The 16,059-nt window shown below is 41.1% G+C and overlaps 1 protein-coding gene across 1 annotated transcript in view; it reads left to right on the top strand.

The window, feature by feature from the left end:
• LOC143935450 (uncharacterized) overlaps window positions 1-15,749 on the top strand; it is a 59,909-nt gene extending 44,160 nt beyond the window's left edge. Inside the window, exons 2-5 of the mRNA XM_077459375.1 lie at window positions 3,213-3,575; window positions 6,006-6,116; window positions 7,797-7,819; window positions 9,473-15,749. Of these exons, the coding sequence (XP_077315501.1) occupies window positions 3,213-3,575; window positions 6,006-6,116; window positions 7,797-7,819; window positions 9,473-9,604 (629 nt within the window). The 3' untranslated portion in view covers window positions 9,605-15,749. The remainder of the gene's footprint in view (window positions 1-3,212; window positions 3,576-6,005; window positions 6,117-7,796; window positions 7,820-9,472) is intronic.
• Window positions 15,750-16,059: the final 310 nt, after the last annotated feature.

Raw genomic sequence — 16,059 nt, 5'->3', positions numbered from 1 at the left:
TGGATGCTCTGAGGAGTGATGAACCCCTGGACAACTGGGTGGGCAGGCTTGACCTCTGGCCAGAGCTTGCCCAATTTGCAATGGAACTGTTGGCTTGCCCCTCGTCCAGTGTCCTGTCCGAAAGGATGTTCAGCGCAGCAGGGGGGATCGTGACCGATAAGCGCACTCACCTAGCTCACGACAGTGTTGACTACCTCACATTTATACAAATGAATGAGGCATGGATCTCGGAGGAATTTAACACATGTGACCAGTAGACCATGTATATGCATAACTCTATAAACAATTTATTTAATCTAGCACACGGACCTTTTTTCTACCTTTGGCTCACTTCCTTGTACAAAAAAAGCACACCATACTATATGTCCGTACCCTCCTGTTTGAAGAGATTGAGCAGTGTCATATTTTTGGGTCCCCCAGCGAGTTGCTGGTATCAGTGCTGCTGTCAGTGCTCTCTATCTCGGTGCTGGTATCAGTTCTCTCTCTCTATCTCTGTGCTGGTGTGGTGTCAGTGCTCTCTATCTCGGTGCTGGTGTGGTCTCAGTGCTCTCTATCTCTGTGCTGGTGTGGTCTCAGTGCTCTCTATCTTGGTGCTGGTGTGGTCTCAGTGCTCTCTATCACGGTGCTGGTGTCAGTGCTCTCTATCACGGTGCTGGTGTCAGTGCTCTCTATCTCAGTGCTGGTCTCAGTGCTCTCTATCACGGTGCTGGTGTCAGTGCTCCGTAACACTGTGCTGGTGTGGTGTCATGCTCTCTATCTCAGTGCTGGTGTCAGTGCTCTTTATCCCGGTGCTGGTGTGGTGTCAGTGCTCTCTATCTCGGTGCTGGTGTGGTGTCAGTGCTCTCTATCTCGGTGCTGGTGTCAGTGCTCTCTATCTCGGTGCTGGTGTCAGTGCTCTCTATCTCGGTGCTGGTGTCAGTGCTCTCTATCACGGTGCTGGTGTCAGTGCTCTCTATCACGGTGCTGGTGTCAGTGCTCTCTATCACGGTGCTGGTGTCAGTGCTCTCTATATCAGTGCTGGTGTCAGTGCTCTCTATATCAGTGCTGGTGTCAGTGCTCTCTATCACGGTGTTGGTGTCAGTGCTCTCTATCACGGTGCTGGTGTCAGTGCTCAGTCTCTATTGCAGTGCTGGTTTCAGACAGTGAGGGAGATAGCAGCGGAGAAGCCAATCAGCAGGCAGTGCCAGCACCATGGCTGAGGATCAGCACTGGACTGGCACCTCCAGACCACCGCAGTGGAGCCCTGCATAGGTGGGGGTAAGGGCCAGGCAGAGGGAGGGGCTCAAGCACAGGTTGGCACACTGGGACACTGGCACAGGACAGCGCTGCCCTGACTGTGGCACTGATCATCTCCTGCACCCCCTCATAGCCTGCCCTGACCTTGCCTCTCCTCCATGGCCTTCATGCGCTCCTAAATTGTCAAAATTTTACAGATAAAAAAAGAATGCTTGTCGTTGTCGATCCCAGATTCACTTAATACTTTTGTTATGTCAGTGTCCATGTTGTGGGACTATGTGTGCACAGCTAGTAAGCATTTTGTGGCTGAAAATATGACCTGGAAGTTTTTAAGATTCGCCTGTCATTAAAGTAAATGTGGTCCGCCGTGAACTTTGCAGTTCGCAAACTTTTGGCCACGTTCGCGGTTCGCGAAATGTCCCGTCGGAAGTTCGTCCATCACTAACAGTGAGGGTGCAGATTGGCACTGTGAGGCTGCATTGTTAGCACTGATGAGGCTGCAAATAGGCACAGTGAGGGTGTTTTGTTGGTGAGTGTGACACAACATTATCTTTTAAAGTTTGGGGGGAGGGTGTCGGTACGGAACGTGGCCTCCCTGAAATGAGCTTGCCACCTAAGCCAAAGCAGTGTCCTTATTTTCTCCCTCAGCTTTGTGGATGACAATTTATAATCAACATTTTAACAGATTACAAACCAAACTTGCAAGGCAAGTTTAAAGCTGAACAGATGCAAAAGCTGTTTTTGTTATTTTATATTTTCTCATTCAATACATTTATTGGTATTTCAATAAGAGCAATACACAACGAATAAGCCCTCACAATGACTAAAGCCAACCATAGACGGATCAAAAATTTCTCCGATTCAGCAGGAACTGATCGATCGACTTCAGTACAACCAGCCTGTGGGTTTTTTGTTCGCGTTACTGCCGCCAGCTATAGCCAGCGACAGTAATCATTGTATTCTTACCTGAAAGCTTTCCCTGTTAGCAAACCGACTTTTAATAAACTGAAAAACAAGTGAAACTCTGCTTTAACCTCTGGACATCTGCGCTATAGCCGAATGGCGGTCACAGCGTGGACCTGAATTCCCGGGAGGCCATCATATGACGGCCTCCCCTGTGCACGCTCCCTGCGCACACCGTGATCACTGAGTCAATGAGACTCGGGTGATCACCGATCCGTGTAAGGGGCTGGTCCCGGCCCCTTACCATGTGATCAACTGTCAGTCAATGACAGCTGATCACATGATCAAAACAAAAGCTCGGTGATCCTTATTTTTTCTCCTTGCGCTGACAGCGGAGGAGGAAAAAAAAGCCGATCACCGGCTCATCTGAAAGGGACATCGGTCCCGAAGAAGCAATTATGCCTCATCTTTGCCACCTGCCATTGCCACCTGACAGTGCCCACAAGTGCCACCTATCAATTCCCACAAGTGCCACCTATCAATGCCCACCAGTAGTGCCAATCAGTGCCACCTAGAAGTGCTGCCTATCAGTGTGACCGATCAGTGCCCATCACTGCCACCCTTCAGTGCCCATCACTGCCACCCTTCAGTGCCCATCACTGCCACCTATCGGTGCCCATAAGTGACGCCTCATCAGCATACATCAATGATTGACGAAAATTACCTGTTTTAAAATTTTATAACAAAATAAAAAAGCAACATTTTTTAAAAAAATGCTGTCTTTTTACATTTTTTTAACAAAAAATTTAAATTGCAGAGGTGATCAAATACCACCAAAAGAAAGCTCTATTTGTGGGGAAAAAAAATAATCAAAATTTCATTTGGGCACACTGTAGCATGACCGCGCAATTGTCATTCAAAATGAATCAGTGCTGAAAGCTAAAAAATTGGTCTGGATAGGAAGGGGGTTTAAGTGCCCAGTAAGCAAGTGGTTAATTTGTTAGTAAAATGTGATATAACTGCATGCGAATTTCTTTAACCCATACTTAATTTTTCACTTTGCCTTTCAATAGATGCCAATGCATTTATAAACATCACACAACAGGAGATCATGAACGTTGAAGCTGGGCAGTCAGTGAACATCACTTGCTCCTTTGTCTTTGATTCACCCTCTTTTACTGCAAAATGGACTCGAGGCTGTAATCACAGTGTGTCTCTTTCTGATCAAACATGTTACAATGGCAGAATCAGTTCAAATTCAGATTTAACAACTGAATCAGGAACATTGTGCTATAAGATAAATTCTATACTTACCATTGTCAATGTGTTGGAGATTGACTCCGGAATATACTGCTGTCATATACAGACTGTTCGTGGGCAAATGGGAATTGGATCTGGAACCAGATTGGAGGTCATACAAAGAAAACCCATACAAGGTATTTTGTTTCTAGTAACATAAAGTAGCTGTTACTGGCACATACAGCCCACCTTTATAGTTGCCTATTGTTTTACTATAAAGTCCTTCTTGTCTACCTCTCCAACCGTTACTGTTGCCTACCATTTTAGACACCTTTATGTTTAGTACAATTTACCTACCTTAAACCAGTCTTAGACAAAGTACAGCTATACTAATTCAGCTTTTATGTCCATTCACAAACCCCCTCCAAGTTTTATACTTGCATGTATTCATACCACAAAGATTTTACGCTGTGTGGTCTGTGCTCCTCATCCTCTTCGAAATTTGCACTCTTCAATCTTCATTCTCCCTCACATGTCCACCATAAACTTCATTTAATGCTATGGAGAGCCTAGGCAGCCTAAATCACATACTCAGGAGTATTGTGGATGTTTCAGGTCATTGGTGACTGACAGCAGATAATCTTTTCTTTTTGTTTTAGTCCAATAGGCCCTGTTTGGAAGACTTTGTTTTGCTTCAGTCAAATAGACCCCCTCTGGTAGACCTACAATGAAATGTGAATTAGCAAGTTACAGCCATTGTGCAGCTCTATACAAAGAGGATTGGTGGAAGATCATTGACACTACATCCCTTATGACACCAAATATATACAATATATAATTCAATTGGACTTTTTTGGTGCCAGGCATCAACAACAAATAAATTAATACGTATTTCCATATGAAATATATATATATATATATATATATATATATAATTATAAAATCTTTACAATCTAAAATAGCTTTTATCTTACCACCACATATTCAATACAATTGATGAGTATCTAGTAGGGTTCAGACAATATCCCTAGTCAATCATCCCTGGGTGCAAAATTCTCAGGGGTGCAAAATTTCAAAGAAAAAAAAAGTAAACATTTTGGCATCAAAAAGCCTACCCAGCCAGAAGTCAGGAGGCTCCTCCTGGGCCAGGTGTGGATAGTGTTCAAGCAGCAGCATTGTGACAATGACAACAGAGCAGTGGGACAGTTTGTCAGAACTTCCAGTGCAGTGGGTGGAGGTGTAGGCCTCCTCTCTCTGTTACCTGGCTTTACCAGTTTAGTTAGCACTTGGACATGGTGATTGGACCTAATTACATAATTAGCACCCAACTTTGTATAGACTACACAGCTGGTACTGGGACCTGCCACTTAGCCTCTGTGCTTGAATATGGGACATATATACACTATATTGCCAAAAGCAATGCAACACCTGTCTTACACGCACATGAACTATAATGGCATCCCAGTCTTAGTCTGTAGGGTTTAATATTGAGTTGGCCCACCCTTTGCAGCTATACCAGCTTCAAATCTTCCGGGAAGGCTGTCCACAAGTTTTAGGAGTGTGTCTATGGGAATGTTTGACCATTCTTCCAGAAGCACTGATGTTGGACGAGAAGGCCTGGCTGACAGTCTCCGCTCGAATTCATCCCAAAGGCATTCTATCTGGTTGAGGTCAGGACTCTGTGCAGGCCAGTTAAGTACCTCCACCCCAAACTCGCTCATCCATGTCTTTATGGACCTTGCTTTGTGCACTGGTCCAAATAATTTGGTGGAGGGGGGATTATGGTGTGGGGTTGTTTTTCAGGGGTTGGGCTTGGCCCCTTAGCTCCAGTGAAGGGAACCCTTAAGGCGTCAGCTTACCAAGACATTTTGGACAATTTAATGCTCCCAACTTTGTGGGAACAGTTTGGGGATGGCCCCCTCCTGTTCCTACATGACTGCATACTAGTGCACAAAGCAAGGTCCATCGAGACATGAATGAGCGAGTTTGGGGTGGAGGAACTTGACTGGCCTGCACAGAGTCCTGACCTCAACCTGATAGAACACCTTTTGGATGAATTAGAGCGGAGACTGCGAGCCAGGCCTTCTCATCCAACATCAGTGCTTGACCTCACAAATGCGCTTTTGGAAGAATGGTCAAACATTCCCATAGACACACTACTAAACCTTGTGGACAACCTTCCCAGAAGAGTTGAAGCTTTTATAACTGTAAAGGGTGGGCCAACTCAATATTGAACCCTATAATAATAATTCTCCATTAAGGGGGCGTGGCAGGGGGTGCGCCCTATGCCTACATACTTTTGCTCATAGATGTCCCTCGTTCGCATCTCAAAAAGTTGGCAGGTATGCATATGTAATCAGCAAATATGACTGTCCTCATGTACATTTATATACTACATGTTACTTTTTTGGTTTACACAATTGGGAGCCACTTGTTACTTCTGTTTAGTGATTTATCACAAATCTTACAATTACTCTTTAAGACATTTCAAAATGAGATGCAATACTATTCACCGATGTTGAACTGGCTTCTGTCTCCAAGTTTCCTTTTGTGTCTTTGTAAAAAGGAAATGGCAGAGAGAGTGTTATTATGTTCTTATTGTTTCCCCTTTCCCTCTTTTCTCTTAGAAAAAAATCCAACTAATGAAAATATGCAATATATCCTGTATGCCGTGGTAGGGGTTGAGGCTTGTATTATACTGGTACTGCTCATTGTTGTCGTAAAATTTTGTCACAAAGGTAAGTTATCCTGTAACTCTTTTTGAATTTTGTAAATAATGAGGAACTGAGCAAAATGTTATCTAAAAGCACTGCTGGGAGGAAAGTGTAGCATGTTAACGTACACTTACCTCCAGGCCATCCACTAAGACTTCAGATACCTAGGCCCTTCTCACCATGTATGTTGTGTGCTTCTATCTTTACCTATAATTATAGATTTCTTCAAGGCCATCTACTCTTATTGAAGCGATGAGCTAGGACTGAATGTGTGCAGTATTGGAGTGATAGAGAGAGAAACAAGTTTTCTGAGCTCTCAATCTAGAGGGTTTTTTTTTTGTTTGTTTTTTTTAAAAGCCTTTTTGGGTGTGAAACACACACAAAAACTCCACCCGATGCCTAAAAAAGTGCACACACATAAAGAGTGACACAAAACGTGCAAACGGGTGTTGTAGTGTCCTCCACTAGGAAAGACCTTACATTCCCCCGAGGCGTTAGGCTGACTGAGGTTCTTCACTGGGTCCATTTGGCCAAAACCAGACGGACGACTTTCTCTGGAGAGTCTGCCAAAACAGATCCATCCAAGAACTCGGTGGGGCTCCACCGAAGGGAGAAATATGGGTTTCCTTTTTATTTTTTAGCTTACACCTATTCTATGTGAGCTGCTGATATCTAAAAATATTTCCAGCCCTCTCAGAAGTGCAGAATTTCTGTTGAAATTTAGCTAAATACCTGTGAGAGGGGCTGCAGAATTTTTTGGAGTGTCATGCTGACAACTTGGTCTGGATCCTTCCCCCTTCCTCTCCTCTGATTGATATCAGGTCTGGACTGCCTACTCGCTCCAGTGACTTCACTGAGAACAGTAGCTCTCCCCCTCCCTCCTCCTGTTCAGGCTGTTCCGATGCTCAAGTGTTATTAAACCCACACCAGTAAAATCAGCCCTACTGGGTTGAACGAAAAAAATAGTAGGGGGGGGGGGGGGGTGGGTGATAATAAATAGTGATGAATAGAATAAATAGAAAAAAAATGGTAGTGTGTACTAAGCTTTAGGGTAGTGGTGATGGGGGGTGGGGGTGGAATATTTAATGAGGTCGTGAATTGCATTTTCTATTTTTAACCCTAAACGACAATGGCATAATGTGCTAGTATGCATTGCATACTAGCACATTATGAAATACTTTCCTTAGAAAGAAGCCCACCAGCTTCGAAGCCCTCCAGCTTTTCGCTGTTACCGCAGAAGGTGCTTCCATCTTCACATGGTCTTCTCCCAGGTTGGTGGCCTCCGGCCATCTGATTGGAGCACCGCGATGATGGCACTCGCATGCATGCGTGCGGGAGTCACAGACTGCGGCATGGGGCTTTGAAGGCACGGCACGAGTATGCAGTCCCTTCAGAGTGCATGCGCCATTGACGTCACCGGCTGCATGCAGTGTGAATAAATCTTCTAAACCATGCAGGTTTAGGAGACATTCACTGTACCTACAGGTAAGCCTTATTATAGGCTTACCTGTAGGTGCAAGTGTCAAAAAAGGGTTTACTTCCACTTTAAATGATAATTGTACAAAAGTACAGTAAACTCATTAGAAAACAAAAAAATAAATCTCAAAATCATTATAGTTTACTTTTTTTGACCAATACATGTATGTGTAAGTAATATTGTATCACTGAAAGACATAGCTAATATTAAACTTGTTTGTTTTATAGGCTCAACTCAGGTTGTGAACCAGGTAGGTTTCTACTTCTGAAGCATTTTTTGTATATTTACTACATCTACTGTACATATAAAGTTTAAAGTTTATGAGCAATAGCCAATAGGAATATGATCTAATCATTACCATAAAGTGAACTCTTTTTTTTACCTTTAGTTGACCTCAAAAGGTAAATTATAGAGTTGAGCCGAACACCCCCCCCCCCCCCCCGATTCTGGTCGCACCAGACAAAAAATTTGAGCGAACGTCATTAAAGTCTATGGGACACGAACGTGAAAAATCAGACATGTTCATTTTAAAGGCTTAATGCAAGTTTTTTTCAGGAGCATTGATTTTAATAATGAAAAAGTGAAACAATAAAAATGAAATATTCCTTTAAATATCATGCCTGGGGGTCCCCTTAGTCGGTCTGTAAAGTAACACATCTTTCCCATGTTTATAACAGTACCGCAGCAAAATTAATGTCGTATAAAATTGCTCGCGGCTGTAATGATCCCAGCAATATACATAAAATATCATTGAAAAAAATGGTGTGAGTCCCCCCCCCCCCAGTCCATACCAGGCCCTTTGGGTCTGGCATGAATATTAAGAGGAACTCAAAATTTTTTAAAAAACGGCATGGGGCCCCCCAAAATCCATACCATACCCTTATTCAGGTATGCAGCCTGACAGGCCACAGGAAAAGGGGGGGGCGGGAGCCCCCCCTCCTGAACCATACCAGGCCATTTGCCCTTAACATGGGGAGGGAGCTTTGGGGTCCCCTCCAAAGCACCTTGTCCCCATGTTGATGGGGATAAGGGCTTCATCCCCACAACCCTTGCCCGGTAGTTGTGGGAGTCTGCGAGCGGGGGGGGCTTATCGGAATCTGGGGCCCCCAGATCCTGGACCCCACCATGTGAACGGGTATCACGTACATTGTACCCCTACTCATTCACCCAAAAAAGTGTAAAATAGTAAAAACAACAGGAGACAGTTTTTGACAATTCCTTTATTTAAAAAAAAGCGTCACGCGATGTAAATCCATCGTCAATCACGGCGTCCGTCTGTCTTGTAAAAAGAAATAAAAAAAGGAAAAACTCTCCCTCCATGGGAGGCTTTCCAGCCAACTGCTGTCTTTTCGCTTTGACAGCTGTTATATAGGCAAGGGAGGGGCCACCTGGTGATGTAAACGGGTGACCCCTGCCCTCTCTGACATCACATGCATTAAGATAGAAAACCTTCTGTGTTTAACAGTGTCCCCAGCATCCCCTAATTACTTACCCTCCATGGTAACACGTTTCAGCGGACCAAGTCCGTCAGACAGTCCGCCCGTGTGTACGCGGCCTAAGTAATACATTCTTCCTCTATCAATCTGCTATATTGCAGAGACCTTGTCTTATTTATTCCTTTGACTGAATATGTACAACATAGATGCATGTCTTTGTCAGCATTGGTGTCATTACTTAATGCTCAATACTGTACTAATAAAAAATCTTTTGTATTTAAAGAAAATAAAAATAGTTTAAATGATCTGATGAAAGGCATGCCACATTTTTTGTATAGTCTTAACCATGTAGCAAGAGGCTGGTTATACTATGAGCCAACACATGCATATTATAAGATTATTTTGATGTTTATAGAACTCAGATTCGACTATTAATAATTTCTTATTGTGGTTGCCTTAAATTCTAGGTCTTTGAAGATGAGTCGGTGTGTGAAGGAAAACTTCATTATGCTGAGATCTGTCAGTCTAAACAATCAAACCGTGTGAAGGGTAGACACTCAGAGGAGAAAGTTACCTATGCTCCTGTCAAGCTGCGCTAGTAAATAAATCCAAGATTTTTTTTGTGACAAAAAAAAATTTATGAAATAAACAAAGTGCCTAGGAGCATAATATTGATTTGTATCGCATAAATGTTACACTATTTAACCGCTTGCCAATCAGGCACTTTTACCCCCTTCCTGACCAGGCCAATTTTCAGCTTTCTACACTGTCACACTTTGAATGACAATTGTGTGGACAGGCAACACTGTAGCCAAACAAAACTTTTATCATTTTTGTTCACACAAATAGAGCTTTCTTTAGGTGGTATTTAATCACCAATGGAGTTTTTTTTTGTTTGTTTTTTTTTTTTTTTTTTGCTAAATAAACGAATAAAGCCTGAAAATGTTGAAAAAAAATACAAAAAACTTTTTCATAGTTTGTTATAACATTTTGGAAACAGGTAATTTTTCTCCTTCACTGATGAGCATTGATGGGCATTGATAGACTGCACTGATGAGGTGGCACTGGTGGACACTGATGAGGTGGCACTGATAAAAGGGGTTAGACCTGCGCTAGTGTGTCAACAAAAAAATCATCAATAGAAGCAGCAGACCAGCACACGACCAGACTTTCCTGCAGAAAAGGAATCATTTCATCTGATATTCCGATCGTATGTGGGCCTCATCTGACTTTGTTTTTTTCAAAAATTCTGATGGACCTAGATATAGAACATGATTAAATTTTTTTTGACGGAATCAATTCCTATCAGGAATTGTATGCTATTGTATGTATAATTGTATGCTATTCCAACGGACCAAATGCGACGTAAGGGAAGCTATTGGCTACTGGCTATTGAACTTCCTTTTCTGGTCCCCTCGTACGTCATCACGTTCTAAAGAAACGGACTTTGGTGTGAACGTGTGTAGGCAAGTCCGTTTCAGCTGAACTCCGTCGGAAATTAGTCGGAACTCCGTCGGAAAGACAGAGTTTATTCTGACAGAAAGTTCGGTCATGTGTACGCGGCATAAGAATAGCTAGAATAGCTAGAATATTCCCAGATAGTGAATCAGGATAATTGATTGAAAAACATGATGCTATGTTTCAGTATTTTGGTGGGGTAAATCCTTATTATAATGACACCACAGTGATCCACTCCAAGAAGTGCACGGCCACCATAAGAAAAATTTGCTTACCAGACAGCAAGAAAAAACAGGCATGTGGCTATAGCCCAACCAAGGCCTTTACTTGCACAGAAGATCTTAGGGATAAATAGCACTGGATTGATGGCTGCAATGATTTCTCACACACCGCCACCACTGCAAAGTCTGTGATAATCTCATTCAGCAAAGGACCCAAAAAGAGAGACTAACTATAGTGTAGTACTGTCTAACTTTTTTTATTATAGAAAAAAGTATTGCACTTACATTTCGTATATTTAAAATCGCATGTAAAAACAGAGCCGGCCGGATCGCAACAAACTCCCTTCCTCCTAGTAAGACAGCGTGGTGACGTCAGCAGTGATAGTCAGCAGTGATAGGCAGTGCTGATGGGCAGCACTAATGGGCACTGTTAGGCAGCACTGATAGGTGACACTGATGAGGAGGCACTGGTGGGCACACATTGGCAGCACTGTTTGGACTGCATTGATAATCAGTGTACATGTCCCTTCTATTTACATCCATGATCAGCTGTGATTGGACACAGCTGATCACGTGGTAAAGAGACTCTGACTGGCTCTTTACCTCAATCTGTGATCAGCAGTATCCTGTGATCTGTGATTACAGAGTGCACAGCCCGCGGCTTACAGCAGGCATACAGCGGACACGATCGCAGGATGCCGTCATATGATGGCCTTCCAGAACTAGCCTTCGACGCTGTAGTCATCATTTGGCTATAGTTTAAGTCAGCAAATGTTTAAAGTCTATCCAAAGTCAAAGCTTTTTTTTTTTTTGCTGTCCAGTCATCCACCAGGACAATAAGAGTGAATTTACCTAACTGGCACACATACAGTTGTAGGTACCTGACAGGGGTATTAACCGCTCGCCATTCTATCCAACCTAAAAAAAAAGATTTTCACTTTAAGGATTTATTTTTCCTTTTAAAGCTTAAAGCTTAAAAAAATTAAATATATATAAAACAGATCCTGTTCCCTTAAAGCATGAATAACAGCACAATTCTTGTGCTGTGTCATCTGACCCCTTCTATCAACTAAAATACCTGGCTGATCCTGCCTGGTTCTGCCCCCCCCCCTAAACTGACTTATCATGGCTGCTGAGCCCTGACACTTTGGTCAGTTTACATGCCTCCGTCATCTGCAGCTCTCCTCTGTCCTCCCCTCCACCCTCCCTTCCCTGCCTGTCAGCTCATACCAGTGTCTGCCCCTCCTCAGCTACTGCTAAAATAATTGTAATTTTCAGCCAATCCCCTGTTTTCCATAATGCTGTCTACTTTAATCTACTTTAATCTACTTTATTAAAGAAACACTGTTCTAGACTATATTTCAGAGCACCACTCGGCACTCATGTGACTGGCTGCCTTTCTCCTCCTCTCTCCTCCTCCTCCTGACTGACATCAGCGGGGGATTCTCAGCCCCTCCTGTTTCAGCTGTCAGATCGAGAGAGACGGCTAGTCACGTGAGTTCCGAGCAGCGCTAGAAAATAAGATATAAAACTGCATTTTTTTAATAAGGGGCTTTTTTACACTGGGGCACACAGCATTATGGAAGACAGGGGATTGCCTGAAAATCACCAAGTGGGTCTACAACCATTTTAAGTTTAACTAAAATCCAAAACATAAAAATCTGTAAAAGGGACATAACGTACAGTCAATGGGATTGTGTCCCTTGTGCTGATTCTACTTCTTTTAAGAGAAATCTTTCTTCGTCCTACCCACCATCTCCCACGCCCAAACATACTAAAGCCTCTATGAATGACAGAGGATATTGGGAAGGATGGATGATTGATAACTCCTCCTCTCCATTCTTAGATCCTCTGAGAGATCCAGACAGCTCTTTAGTTGTATGGGTGGGGACAGTAGGATGGAGGAAGATTTCTCCTAAAACAGTGGTTCTGAACTCCTGTCCTCAGGACCTACTAACAGGCCAGCTTTTACCTTGGGGAGATGCAGACTAGAATACTGCAATCACTGAGCAGCAAATTATATCACCTGTGATATATTTCGGTTATCTTGCAAACCTGGCCTGTTAGTGGGTGCTGAAGACAGGAGTTGAGAGCCACTGATCTAAAAGAATCAGCACAAGTGACACATCATACTGACTGTAAGTTATTGTAAATTAACAGATTTTTATTTTAAGCTAAACTCGGTCTATAAAGTATGTAAAGTAGGATTGTCTGAAAAGTTAGCTCTCAATGAACCCTTAGCACCCAATCAAGTTTAAATTTCAATGTAATTTTCAGTGACATTTTTTAATTTATTGAGATGCTAAAGACAATAAAAATAGCTCTCATTTCAGAATTTTTCATAAATGATACCTATAAACCTTTTCACCAAAAAAATATAACTAACTTTTGTATTAAAATAAATGTGCAGTTTATTTTCTCATATATTTTCTTTATTTATGCATGATATATTTTTTATTGTTTTTGTTTTGTCTGGTAAATATGAAATACTGCATAATAATATTCAATACGTGTATTTACCTGATTAAAATTTGGTAACAAATTAAGTTGACCTATTTAAAAAAAAGAATAAATTGACAAAAAGAAGCCATTATTGTTATCCCTGAGTTCATAGAACCCTGAGTCAAAATTCAACTCCAGCTAAAACTTTTTTTAACCACTTAAAGACCAAGCCTCTTTTTCAGACTCTGTGTCTACAAGTTACATAGAAGGGATTTGTCTTCTATTTTTTCCTTCTTCATTTACTATCCCCTCTTATTCTGTCTGATACCCATGAAATCAACCGGCAGTATAGGGAAATCTTAATAGAGGACACAGAGAACAAACCTAACAGGGGTTCTAGCCTTTATCTATTCTATAAAAAAACATAAAAAAGCCTGCAGTTGAACGTTAAACGTTAAAGCTTTTCTAGTTTATATTCTGTAAAAATGCTTATCAAATATGTTGCATTTTAAGTTTTATTAAATGCTTAAAAATTTTTTTTTAACGTTTGTCATATATTACCTACTGTAAATAATAAAGAGTCTGATGCATTTTTGAAATTCAAATTAGTTTAAAGACAAACTTTATTTGAAGTCGCTGAATAGTGTCTTACATTGCTATACAACATACAGTCTCTTTGAATGTCAATATGACAGAATAAAACAATATTGTTATTGGGACCTTTAAGGTAACACTTTCTACAGTATATAAAGATGCATAGTTAGTTACATAGTTACATTGTTAGTCAGGTTGAAAAAAAGACACAAGTCCATCCAGTTCAACCACAAAAAAAAATAAAAAAATGAATAATAATAATATCATACAATCCCATATACCCAATTCTATACGCACGGTTGATCCAGAGGAAGGCAAAAAACCCCAGCAGAGCATGATCCAATTTGCTAAAGCAGGGGAAAAAATTCCTTCCTGATCCCCCGAGAGGCAATCGGATTTTCCCCCGGATCAACTTTACCCATAAATGTTAGTACCCAGTTATATTCTGTACACTTAGGAAATAATCCAGGCCCTTCTTAAAGCAATCCACTGAGCTGGCCAGAACCACCTCTGCAGGGAGTCTATTCCACATTTTCACAGCTTTTACTGTGAAGAAACCTTTCCATATTTGGAGATTAAATCTCTTTTCCTCTAGACGAAAAGAGTGCCCCCTTGTCCTCTTTGTTGACTGTAAAGTGAATAACTTGACACCAAGTTCACTATATGGACCCCTTATATATTTGTACATGTTGATCATATCCCCCCCTTAATCTCCTCTTATCAAGAGTGAATAAATTCAGTTCCTCTAATCTTTCCTCATAGCTGAGTTCCTCCATGCCTCTTATCAGTTTGGTTGCCCTTCTCTGCACTTTCTCCAGTTCCCCCATATCCTATTTGAAGAATTTTTGGGGGTTTGTCCTACTATCTTTTGCAATCTGTCTTTCATTTTGAATTTTTGCATCCTTGATTTCCTTTTTACATATTCTGTTATATTCTTTGTAACATTTAAATGACACTAGCGTTCCTTCATTTTTATATTTTTAAAAGCTCTTTTTATAGTTCATAGCTTTTTTAACTTTGGCCGTGAGCCACATCGGTTTTATTTTTAGCCTTTTAAACGTATTGCCCATGGGAATATACTTTGCAGTGAGATCACAGTCTTTTTGAAGAGTTCTCATTTCTGTTCTGTGCCCATTAATGCCAATATTCTCTCCCAGTCTAGGTCCTGGAGAGCAGCCTTCATCCTTGGAAAATTTGCTCTCTTGAAATTAAGTGTTTTTATCTTTACCGTATGGGATTTTTGCTTACAGCTAACATCAACTGAAATCATGTTATGGTCACTGCTACCCAGGTATTCCTTTATCTGAATAGGGTGGTTTTACTAAAGGTACATTTGCAAAGGAATTTTCACTTTGCAAGTTTAGTGAATTCAAAGCTTGCAAAGAATAACCAATTGCAGGCTGGAGAAATTAAAAAAGAAACAGCATTTTTGCATTGTGAATAAAGTGAAGCTCCGCTGACTTTTCATCCAATCACATGCAAGCAAAAATACTCCCTTATCTTTAATTTCTATGCAAGTGATTGGGTAGTATTGCAAGGGAAAAGGTAAAAAAGGTATTTCTGCTTGCACATGATTGGATGATGTTGATGGGGAAATTATGCAAACTTCTTTCCTTCAACCCGTGTTTGCAGGAAAGAAATTTGCACTGTCTATAGCCTGCGTAAGCACAAATATTTATATATATATTTTTACCTTCCTACACACAATTAAGTATTCTTTGCAAAGTGAAATTTCACCACATTCACTAAGCTAAGGGTAAACTCCCTTTCAAAGTAAAAACCCTATTGTGTCTTTATATATTGAAAGAGGTGCCTTAAAAGTCCTGATAGTAATATTGTTTTATTATGTAATAGTGACTAGTTTGGGGTGTGGTATCCAGACAAATTACCAGTCCCTCAATCTGCTTTTAAAAATGTAATGCTGCAAACTTATGTTTGCACATATATAATTAAAAAGTATACACAGACACCATTTTATTAGCACCCTTTGACAGCATTATTTACATCAAGCTTTCCTCTTTCTACATTTTAATCTTAATACATTAAAAAGACTATTGATCACTTTTGAACACTGGCTTTTACTGTTTTTTGTACTTTGCACACCATTATTTTTCATGTTCTGCTTAATTAAATGTGCCTGTTAGTGTTTGTTGTAATCTTCCGGTACATAGATTAATAGCTTCTGTATATTAGATTAAAGCCTACTCTTAAACATGCACATTTATTACTCCAAAGAGAGATAATTTTACTCCTGTACAAATCGTTAGTAAGACCTGATCTGGAATTTGCAGTTCAGTTTTGGGTCCCGGTTCACAAAAAGGATATTGGAGAACTGGAGA

The sequence above is a fragment of the Lithobates pipiens genome, unplaced genomic scaffold (assembly GCF_037356315.1).
Source record: "Lithobates pipiens isolate NorthernLeopardFrog02 unplaced genomic scaffold, aLitPip1_a1.2 Scaffold_1, whole genome shotgun sequence".
Lineage (NCBI taxonomy): Eukaryota > Metazoa > Chordata > Amphibia > Anura > Ranidae > Lithobates > Lithobates pipiens.
Note: the sequence above shows the minus strand (reverse complement) of the source record. Positions and strands in the feature narration are given on the sequence as shown.